Source organism: Brachyistius frenatus, unplaced genomic scaffold (genome assembly GCF_029030835.1).
Source record: "Brachyistius frenatus isolate BFR_SWC_R1_liver_20210118 unplaced genomic scaffold, ASM2903083v1 Contig_79, whole genome shotgun sequence".
NCBI classification, from domain to species: Eukaryota; Metazoa; Chordata; class Actinopteri; family Embiotocidae; genus Brachyistius; species Brachyistius frenatus.
Window position 1 is genome coordinate 1,914,891 of NW_027210678.1, and position 12,148 is coordinate 1,927,038.

The window sequence follows — 12,148 nt, forward strand, 5'->3', positions numbered from 1 at the left end:
ACGTGGCTGGAGTTCGGAAACAAACAAAAAAAACAACTCAAGAAAAGCATTGCCACCTCCTGGATTCAAACTACATCATCCTGTATGGCCAGTCTGCCACTAATATCTGCAAAAAAAATGTCCCTTTGTATTGGTCTCATATGACTGATAATGACATGACATTTAGGTGCGTGTAAGTTTCACGCATTACAAAACGTGTAACTTTTACACCTTGACGGCCCAAAGCGTGGTTATCTCAAGTTTTTTAGTTGTTTGCCGTAGTGGAACCGGCGTGTCTATTTCACGCTTTGTCGTGATACCGGGTTGGACACAGAACTACCATCGACTTTAACTCAGCACATTGATGCAACACAGACTGACAATTTACGAGGATAATTAGGAGTCGATGAAGCTGCGTTTCCTTAATTTGGAGCGCAGCAGGGACTCAGGTGTGAGAGGGCCGTCGGCCACGGCGGCATATCAAGCTCATCCGTCTGCACACGGGCAGCAGGATGTTTGGTGCCGGTCCAAACTGTGTTGTGTTCTGATGAGAGGCAGAGGAGGAGTCGTGTAGAAAACCTTTCATCCTGCCAACACTCTCACGTCAACTTGTCTGTGCTAATTTTTTTTTTTTGTGTGATATGATTTGGCAGAACAGGAGGGAACAGATGCTCGGATTCAGTTTGAGAAATGTGCTACCACACATCTGCAAAACAATTGTTTTTATTCAGGAAAGGAGGAAAGAAACCCGTCATTTTTTTTCCATCATTTATGTTCCTTTTGAAGTTGACCAAAAGTTGGAGGCAAAACTCAGGAAAAAATATAAATGCATTTCTGTGTAACCACCCAAAATGTTGCTTTGGACTCGTGGACGAAAGGGCAGTCGATGCTAAAACTTTGAGAACCATTGCAAACTAAAAAACAAAAATGTAAACAAAATCAATTCCAAAAGCGACAAGAAGTCAATGCAAATGTGCTAAGATGGGTTCTCTTTTACTTTCTCTTTTAACAGCTCGAACAGCTGGTGTTTTGTATGAACTGAAATCTAATTATAATTAATTAGATTACAATCGAGGGGGAAAAGCTGTTTGCATCTAACCAGCAAGAAAGCCAAAAGAAAGAAAACTTATTTACAGCTGGAGAATAAGCCCTACCTAATAATATGAGCAGCATGAATGTTAACATCGCAAAAAAAAAAAGTCAGTGACTGCTCCTGTTGCGCGGGAACAGTGCGCAGCACCGTGACGTGCATGAAGCACAGATAAGTTGTAAAACTTCGTGAGTAAGTAATCCCAGTTTCATCGCTTGATCAAAGTCAACACCAGACTTCCACGTTTTTTTTAACAGTGTGATTCTTTACACACCTTAAGCAGAGAGTGAACCTCAACGTTTGCGACGGATGAAGTGAGTTCGTGTTATCGTTTTGTGTGACGCCATTTCAGTAAAACGGGGTCAAAGAATCTGTGCATTTTGCATCGAGAAACACGATGAAGCGGTTCAGCAATTTATGACAGATGAGAATAAATTTTTTTTTTTTTTTTAAAGTCTCTCAGGCTTCTGATTTCAGGATAATCTCTTCACGCCAATTAAGAAAGGAAACAGTGTGTTGTGCGCAGCATGTGAAATACCTTTGTACTATTGTGGGTCGAGCTAATTTGCACATAATTCTTTGCCCAAAAAAAACGCAGAAGGAAGAAAAAAAAACTCAATTTCAACTCCCTGCATCTGAAGTAACATTGAATAAAGACGAAATAAAATAAAAGTACACAGCTCAAGAATCCTGAAGACCCCATCGAAACGTCTCCCTGTTAACAAGAATCATTGTGAAAACATGGCAGCTGTTTCTGTCTTCTGATTGGCCAGACTTCACCGCTGTCTACAGACCCCCCTATGTAAAAATGCCCAACTTTACACAAAATAAAAAATGGTTTTGGTTTCTGTAGCTAATTTCCCCATTCTTGATAAATGTTCGATGGGTGAATTTGGACATAGATTCAACCATTTAAATATTACTTCAGTTTAAAAAGAAGCGTTTAGAGTCACGTATTATTACAATGTCCAGTAGCTGCTAAAACCAGTCTGTGGTTTTTAGTCTGATTGTTCAGTTTGCAACAGAGTTCGAATGACAGCTTTAAAACGTGCTCGATGCAGAGACATCAGAGTTTGAAAAGGGTTTAAAGTGTACTTTGTAAAAAGTTCAAGTTTATTTTTTTGGTCATTTCCTGGATTGAAACCAAATGATTTAAATCTCCAGGTGTGAAAGCGATCTAAAAGTTTGGCCAGAGACTGAATGTGGATCTTTACATCAGTCAAACACCTTCATGTTTTTCCAATGTTTCTCTATATTTGCATTTAAAAAAATTTTTTTTTATTTTTTTTAATTTCATACCACTCGATGTGTTGTAAGCATCTCCTGTTTGTAATCATAAAATAGTGCCGACATAGAGAGCAGTCATGTTCACCTCCAGGGGGGATCGATAGGAGGCTCAGCTTCCACAAAAACAACACCACACCCACAATATTACAAAATTCATCCAATAATTTGCTTATTAAAACTCCCACTATTACAGCATGCAAACCTACATGTACCTTCTTCGAAACGAGAGATCTGAAGGAAAAAAACTGCCTGCAGCTTGTTTCTCCAAATAGACATAAAGAGTGAAGTAACACTTTGAAGTTTTATCAGCGTAACATCTCGCCTCAAAGATCTAAAGACACAAACTTTCATAGTGAAATTCAAAGCGCTTGCAGTTTAAATATAACGCGAGACGTCTTTCCGTATCAGCGTGACTCTTTATCCTATTGTAGACGAAGGCAGCCAGTAGTAAGTGATGTAAATAGCAGTATGAGGGGGCAGAAAGCTTCATCTCTCATATGGAAATCTATAGATCTATAGATCTATAGCCCCCGTGGTCAGTTCACTGCTGAGTCGTGGGCTCCCCTGTTTCCTTTTTGGTAATTGAAAGCATGCGTTTGTTTCGTGGACCAAAAAAGTTTAAATTCTTTAGTATCGTACAGTGTTTGAGATAAATGTAAAGCGGTTTGTTTTTAATTGTAACTGCAGCCACGATGAGAATTTTAAATGAAATTCTTACAAATAAAAAAAAAAAAAACGGGAACTGTCACAATTAAAATGTGTAATTTGCGCACCGAACTGTGTTGAAGGAGTAGTTCAACATTTTGGGGGAAATTAATTGTTTTTTTTATCTTTTTGTACTTTTTACTGCGTTTATTTATTTATTTTTTTAATTATTTTTTTATGTGTGTTCGATTTTTGCGCCGACTTTTCTAAAAAATTGCGATGTAAAGCCACGCTTTGGAGCCATCTAAGTGTCAAAGCTACATGTTTTAAAAAGCGTGAAACTTATACTCCCATATAATGTCAAAGGACATTTTTATGTGGCCAATGAGGTTCGATTCCAGGAGGTAACGATGCTTTCATGAGTTGTTCTTTGTTTCCAAACCCAAAACATATTCCTATAAATCTCACGGGTCTAAGCATGCAGCAGTTTTTCATTTTCGTCCTCAAACAGGAAAACGTGTAACTTTCCCGCCAAGACAGCGTAAGGCGTGACTATCTCACGTTTTGGTGCGGTGGACCAGCGTGTCTATTTCACGTTTTTCCCGTGATACCCGGTGCAGAGCTGTGCTAATTGTAAATGGGGAAAATAGTTATGTGAAGATACTTTTATGCCGTAATACTTTCAGCAGAGCTTTCTTTTGACTCAATATTTTTTTGGCGGAAGAATTTGCTAAAAAAATTGCAAGCTCCCAGCAAATGTTGGGAGATCGCTTGAATTTGCGTTAGTTATCGCGATTGCAAGATTTTCTGGAGGTACTATCGACTGCAGCGGGATTATAAACCCAAACACACTACCAAGAAGTAAGTTTAGGTTTAGTACATCTGCTCTGACATAAGACAATGACGTTATGCTGATTTCACTGAAAAAACCCTGAAGCAGATGGCGAATCCGGGGTGGAGCGGCGCTTCGAGGCCGAATCGGAGGTCGACAGTCATCTGTGCCGATCCTTACAGAGTCTTTTTGTATTTTTATGCCTCAGATCTGGGGCGGCTGTGGCCTAAAGGTCAGAAAAGTGCACTTGTTACCGAAAAGGGACCAGCTGGAGAAATGAACGAGCAGCAGCGGTCCTCCTCTTCATCACCGTCCCCGCGGAGCGCCCTCGAGCAAGGCACTAAATCTTAAACGAAGCCTGTCAAAAGTTCAGCTCAGGGAGAAATTAGGATTTAAAGACTGCCAGAATTTCACACGGCACATTATTAATAGACATGATTGCCCACAAGCACGGAGTCTGATGTTTATTTAGATTTAAACTCTAGCTGGGGTCTTTTTTTTTTTGCTTGTCTTTTTCCTGATAAGCATCTTTATTTTTGAGTTACTGTTGACCAGATACGAGAAAAATGCCTGTAAAACATCCACTTTAAGGCTGTGGAGGATGTATTTTATATTACTCAAACGATAAAGACTTTCAGACAACTTTCGATTTTCAAAAAAATCTAATTTTTTTCTGTAGTTGGCCAGTAAATGTACGATTAGGGGTCAGATTTATTGACAAAATTAAATATGGGTTTCGGCCTACCTTCTTCCTGATGAGGCAATTTGTTTCAAGTCACTATCCTCCACCACTATGAATTAATTTCCACTTAAATTAGTGATTTGTTCTCTTATTCTTCGGCCTTCTTTTTTTCATTGTGCTAAAAAGAAACATGATGACATTAATATATGATGACAGTTTGTTCCTCAGTTTTTGTTTTATACTTGTAAAAGCTTTGTTTCTGTGCAACGGCAACATGGAGGGCGTCCAGAAGCCACGGAGGCTAACACGCTAGCAGGCAGATAAAATAATGCAGGAAATGTAAAGTCACGGAGTCCATTGGCAAGATAAACGTTTTCCTCAGACGTAGGCTATTATCTAAGTTACGAAGATGAACTCTACGTGACTAAAATTACAATATACATGTATTAGCTGAACATCCATCCAACCAAACATGAACTTCCATGACCTCTGACCTTTCTTTAAACGTCAGCAAACAACGTCACAACTTGTGAACTCGAGGCTTGTAGAAAATATAGAATTCCGACGTGAATACCACAAGAGGGCGCCGTTCATATGGACTTGTCCTGTGTACACGGTAAATACGATATAGGAAATACCTGTTTGAACGCAACATAAATGCAGGGACAGCGGAGCACTTTCTCTAAAAGACTCCTCCAGCTCCGCTGTCACAAGGACAGATACAGGAGATCATTCCTGCCCACTGCCATAAGACTTTACAATAACTCACCTCTGGCAAAATCCATCACAGTACAATAACACTGTTGACTGTGTTTCTTGGTTTGTTTGTATATAATATATATAGATATATAATGTACTGTATAAACTGCATTTTATATTTTATATTTATATATTTTTTACTGCTATTTACTGCTATTTTATTGCTTTTCTATTATTCTATTCTATTATTTTATTCTATTATTTCTATTATTATCTTATTGCTTCTGTATGCTGCTGTAGCGAAAAAAAATTCCCCTCGGGGATTAATAAAGTAACTACCTACCTACCTACCTACCTACCTAAATCTGAATAAACCTCTTTTAAAACAAGATTTTTAGAGACATTTATGGTCCATTAAATGCAGGTGTGACCAATGATGTTAATGATGTTATGACTCTTCTGCTAATCTTTGTAGTGTTTTTATAGTTGATGGACACAAAAAATCCAGACATTTAATAATACTTGTGTGCTGCATTTGTTTTGCAGCCAGATAAACGTTTAGGTGTTTTACAAGAAGGAAGTTGGTGTTTCCAGCTTGTCAAACATGGCTGTATGAGCAGCAGGTATCTGTTGAGTGTCCGCCGCTGCTTCTCGGAGGCTCTCGTGCTTCATTTGTTTTGTTTTTTTTCACGACTGCATAACTTACACTTAAAGTTTATGCGCCGTCTGTGACGGAGGAGGCTTCGCAGGCCCATCGGTGGGACCGGCGTGTTCCTCAGTCGACTCTCTGCTTTAAACTCTTTTCCACAGTGTGAAGCTCTTTTTTAGGAAGATTTAGTGATTATTAAATTGCAGACTTACCGTCAGTATTTCCAGACACTGTGTTTGTCTACAGTTTGTGGAAATGTGTTGAATAAGGCATGTTTGTGGCCTGTCAATCAAACCAGACATGCCCCCCAAAATCACAGCTTTTTGAGGCCTAATATCTAATTAATGACAGGATTATTTTCAAATGGACCACTGGGGACCTGATAAGAAGGAGCGACTTTTTCTAACAAAACCATAATGACTTGTTAAAAAAAATTATTGACTTTGTATTTGATGAGAGAAGTTGAATGGGAGTCTATGGAGCCGAAAGCTTTTTTGGAGCCGACCTCCAGTGGCACTCGGTGGTATTGCAGCTTAAGACACTTTACTTTTCAGACCCGGAACCTTACGTCCACCTTTATATACCGAATATGGTGAGAACCACAAGGACGTTGTGCCCCACCTACCTGCACCCCAGACATGTCAATCAACACAGACCCGCCCCCAAACACAACCCTGAGGACTAACATCTAATTTAATGATGGTATTATTATTTTTAGAAGGACCACCGCAACACTGATCAGAAGGAGGGAATTTAGCTAAAGACACCATAATAACTTGATCTCATCAAAGAAGTTGATGCTGCTTCTTTTTTTTTACGGGAGCCTATTGGAGCCAGAGGTTTGTTGGAGCCAGCCCCTAGTGGCCATCAGTGGTATTGCACATTAAGGCACTTATCCATTGGCTTTACTATTCAGACCTGGAGACTGTGTCTGTTTTTATGTACACCGTGTTTGTTAATTAATATCCAAACACCTGCACCTGTTGTTTTCTGTGAGCTCGTGCGCTCTTATCACAAGCGAAGCAGCAGTTTTATCACTTTGCTTCCTGACAGCACGTTCAGACTACCGTATCTTCATTGCAGCAAACTCCCTACTGACAACCACAGAGGAGGGTTTTTTTCAATATTTGTCTGACACAGAACTTTTTAAGCATGAAACATTTGGAACCGGCTGCTGCAAACATCCACTATTATGATAAATATGTTTGCCTCTGTTTACATATTCTGTATCACACGCTGGTCTCAGACAGGTGTGGGAACAAAATACCTTTTGAGAAGTGACTCTGACTTCAAAACACCAGAAGGAGATGAGAAGCAGAGGGTGAGAGAGAGAGGAGTGAAGAGGACGAGGAAAGTACTGTTGGTAGTAACCGCGAAAAAGCAAACGTTTGACAAAGACTGATTGGCTTCAGTGTGCGAGCGAGAGAAACAGATCCGAGCTGCATGTCTCCATCCAGCCATAAAATAAATCTCCCCCCGCATTCACATGTAAATAAATGAGGGTTCCGCCGGCTCCTGCAACGCACCAGTGATTTAGCCTGGTGTATCCAATTTGTTAAAAGCTTTTTTTCTAACTTCAAACAATCACCGGGACAAGAAAAATCATTATGGTAGCAGTCATAAGTCAAATGTTTGATTGACAGGTGACCTTTTGGGACTGACTCTCAAAGACCATAAAAAAAAAATCTCTGCAAGCTCGTGTAAGCAGTCTCTGATGTCCAGTCTTTGCAGGTCCACATTCAGTTTGAGGTTCCGTTCAACTGATTCGGAGACAAAGTCGGAGAGTTTTTTTGCAGATTGATGCATCAAAGTTGCTGCTCGGCCTCCGTTTATTTGGCGCTCGTGATTCATGCGTGTTCGTGTTCATGTTTGGTATATTTGTGTGTTGTCTGGACGCCGACCAGCCTCGACCTCTGGCCAGGGGATGAAGAGCCGCGTTCTGTCCGGGAGGATTTGAGTGAAAGATGGCAGGACATTGGAGCTATTTCCCCAAAAAACTGTTGATCTCATTATTGGCAAGATAACTTAACATGTAGGTGGAAAAAATAGCTGAACTGTGTTCTCTGCAATCTGAAAACTACTTTTTAAGTGACTGAGGAAGCTGCTGGTAGTTTAATACAAGTTAAACACGTACGCTTTCTGGTGATGGTTAAAAGAACCAAAATGTACAAAACGAAATGGGATGTAATCGTGGACTGGATATAAAAGTGAATGTCGCTTCTGGTTCTGAAAAATGAGATCAATGCAGAAGTACTTAAAGCTGCAATACCACCGAGTGCCACCAGAGGTCGGCTCCAAAAAGGCTTTGGCTCCATAGACTCCCATTCGAGTTCTCTCATCAAATACAAAGGCAGTACATTTTTTCTACAAGTCATTAAGGTGTCGTTAGTAATTCCTTCTTATTATACTTCTGGTGGTCCACCTGAAAATAATCCAGTAATAAAATTAGATATTAGGCCTCAAAAAGCTGTATTTTTGGGGGGGGCGGGGGGTCTGTTTGATTGACAGGCCTCTGTGGTAGCAGTCAGGTTTCCAGGTATCGTTGGGCGGGGTGTAATGTCCTCGGGTTCCCAATCAGTTCCAGTCGGATCCAGCCTTTGCTCCTCCCCCCTCTCTTCCAAATATGGTCACTTCTGGCTCCAAAAGTAGCAAGATGGCGACGGCCAAAATCCAAACTTCAGAACGGCAGCTCTCAAAATCCAACGGGTGACGTCGCTGCTGGTCGCCGCTTGGATTCAAGTCTTACAAATTACACCTTTTAATAAGACTTTATTGGTATGGCACTTTAAATAGAAATAAAATTTAACCCGAGTAAATAAAATGCGAAAACAGTGTAAGAATATGCTAACGAATAAGACAGACTAAATTGTATAAATTAAAAGACTAAATTAAATAAAACTCTCAAATAGAATAAAAAATGACATTAAGCTTTAAGTATTAGATTTCATCACCGTCCCTGGACACTGATTTGCTCAAATAAGAAGGATCTTAACTTCCTGTCGGGAACGTAGAACTAAATCAGACTCCTAAATCAGTTCTTTTTTTTTTTTTTATAAGAATTAATCCTGCCATGGAAAAAACCACAAACAACACCTTTTTTAATTAATTCTTTTGCTCTGTGTGACGTAAGAATATTTCTCATGTAACACTGATATAACGAGACTACAGTGTTTACATGAGTCAGTATTACTGCTGAAATCCGATCATAGAGTAATTCTTTATTACAAACAGTATAACACACAGAAGGACACACACACACACACACACACACACACACACACACACACACACACACACACACACACACACACTCTGCAGTGGAAAACACAGACTGTACGTGTTGTTAGTTATCTGTCAAGTTTTGTTTGGCAGAGCATCAGCATTTCCTCTGCAGGATTTATGCAGCTCACACACTATTAATTCATCTGCACGCACACACACACACACACACACACACACACACACACACACACACACACACACACACACACACACACACACACACACACACACACACACACACACACACACAGGGAGTGTTGGCTGGTTGGTTTAAGCAGCTTATCTTGACCCTGTGTTTTCAACCGTCATTCATAACCTTGACTTTCCCCCCGTTTACTGGCTCGAAATACGTTCCTGCACCCCGTTACCAAAAACAAATGAAAGAATAAATAATTAAACATAAACAGTGAAAAAAAAAAAGAAGAAAAAAAAGAGAAAATATATTCAGCTTGTGGAAGGAACCTCCTTTGATTGCAGGCGTTTTGCTTTGATGGTTTGAGGGAGTATTGTGACTGTATGTTCAGGACTTTCCATTTCTAAATGGGACGACAAGAAATCTTACAGGTTCTTAAATATATCAGATAAAGCAGAAACTTGTCATTTAAGCATGAAAAAAATGATTTATGCTTTTGTTGTGTTTTTTTTGTTTGTTTTTTTACAGTAATCTTAATAGGATTAATATTTTATACAAAACCCACATAGGTTTTCCATCAGCGTGCAATCTCAGGTTGGTTTTTTGCAAGAGAAGGTGGTTTTAGCCAAAATTCTGGGAATGTCATCCCAACCTTAGTTTGTTTGGTATTAATAAAAATAAATATAATAATGTGCATTTTTTTTTGTTTTTTCGCATCTGTGTCATAAAGAGTTAATTTGCTGACACCCGTTTTCACAATGCAATTTTTTTTTCTATGTTTTAAGAGTTTTTCGAAATAGAGATCCCGAAAATACTGTGACAGGACTGTGAGCGCTGATAATGAGACCTGGCGCCTTAAGCAGCTTTAAGACGTAAATTATATTTATTTTATGATTTTTCTCTGCAGGTCGACGCCCGACATCCGACCTGTAACTTTCTGTTGGAGGTGGAGAGGGACCAGACGGAGTGTGTGAAGCGGCTGCGGGAGGAGGAGGCCGCCGGCAGCCATAAAGGTCTCAAATAATCACTCAACACTTCCTCTGTAAACACTTTTGTGAAGCCGAGCTTGATTTTTAAAGGATAATTCCAGTTTATTTCCCTTTCATTGTGGTTCTGTGGGTCTCTACGTCCGTCTGGGACGACCCGACGAATAAACGGATCAACTTGCATGTTCAACACAAACTCTGCTGGAAATGTTTTTGTATTTTATTTGCTCCCAGGATGGAAACCACTAAATGCAGCTGGTTGTCCGATGCAGCTAATTTACCCGTTTACATCCAGTCATACTCGAAAACATTCATTTAAAATTTGTTGAATTTTTTTAAAGCTGCGGGGAGGCTGAAATATTATCAAGTTATTATTTAAAAACAGGAGAAATGTTGCAAAATGTGAAATCTGTAGCCTGAATGCTGATATCAAAATGTTTACATGTATGTGCATGTATATTCATGCCGTGAGGACGTGACCGGCTCTCGTACTGCGGTTTAATCCCACAGGTTGTTTTCTGTCCAGTTTTCTACACAAAATGAAAAAAGATCCGCAGTTCAGTTCAGGTCAATCTCGTTTATTGAGGAGATCCACTGAAAATCTGTGTGACGAAATGGATTCGATCTAAATCTGGAAATGAGACGCACCCGATTTAACCTTCCCTCAATTGACTAAACTCGTTTCATCTCATCCTCAAAAATGAGATTATTTCTCTGCCGGACAAAAACAATGATAAACACGTACTTTTTCTTTCTGTAGTTTAGATAGCAATCATACAGTTTATCTGGTCCTGATGCTGCGGGATATTTGTTTTTGGTTTCCGTTGAATACGTACGGATAATCCTCCAATTATTCATTGGGACTCTGTGAAAACAATGAATACGGCATGCTGACCTGTTTTGGATAAATGACTGCACTGAAACATTAAACCTAAGAAGTATATCACTCGTTTTGTATGTTTCTTATACAGAGTTTTTCTTTCCAAGGACGTAAACTAAACTTAAACTGGCGTTACATATTCTTAAATGCCCCCCAACTTTTAGCAGTTTGTTAATCACAAAGTTCCCATTCTGTTTTTTTACAGGCTTTGGTATATTAATGGTATTTCTACTATGTACACATTTTAAAGCCAAGATATTTAAAAAAAAAAAAAATCATGAATATGTTAATAACTAATATGACTTCATAAATTCATGTTTGCGTTGTTCTTACCTCGAGGGCAGTGGAGTCTCTGGAAATGGAAAATGCTTAAATTTTCCTTTTAAAGACATAGAGACTGAGTTAAGGTCTGAAGTCTACAAAAAGCTCCTCGGAGGAAACTGAAAGAAACTGAACTCAGCTCCCAGTTTTTACTTCGAAATAAACTTAATGTGAACACAAGATTTGTTGTTCTCAAAAAATGTTGGCTTATCCTTTTTGAAGACGAGTTTCCAAACTGTAAAAATGTAACCCACTTCTTGCATGGTTACCCCGGCAACGAACGTCCCTCCACGTCTTTTAAAACGAGACCACAACTGCGTATTGAATCTAATTTAGTTTGAAACCTCAAAAGAAAGATGAGCAAACTTTCCCTTTCGCCTATTTTGAACTTTTAACCGCGTGTCCGTGTCTACGAGGCAAACGTAACAACCGTCACGTCCAGGCTGCATTTGCAACACGGTGATATTGACGGTCTCATCTGTGAAGCAAAAAGCCCGTGAAAAATGCTTTAATTCAGCTGTTCTTTTTATTTGTATTTATTTATCTGAGGCCGAAGCCACAAACGCGGTTCGTACTCGCTGGAGTTTCTCGTTAACAAGCCTGACTTTGCTCTCCACTGATGTGAGTTCTGGAGGCCGACCTCCCCCCTTCCCCTCCCCTCCCTCCCCCTCTCCTCCCCCCTG

At 39.6% G+C, this 12,148-nt stretch overlaps 2 protein-coding genes across 2 annotated transcripts in view; both read left to right on the plus strand.

Moving 5' to 3' along the window:
• LOC138626921 (E3 ubiquitin/ISG15 ligase TRIM25-like) overlaps positions 1–12,148 on the plus strand; it is a 188,401-nt gene that overhangs the window by 143,576 nt on the left and 32,677 nt on the right. The window lies entirely within an intron of this gene.
• The window catches only part of LOC138626953 (vasoactive intestinal polypeptide receptor 2-like), a 33,286-nt gene that overhangs the window by 1,785 nt on the left and 19,353 nt on the right, over positions 1–12,148 (plus strand). The window contains exon 2 of the mRNA XM_069708968.1: positions 10,186–10,291. Within this exon, the coding sequence (XP_069565069.1) occupies positions 10,186–10,291 (106 nt within the window). The remainder of the gene's footprint in view (positions 1–10,185; positions 10,292–12,148) is intronic.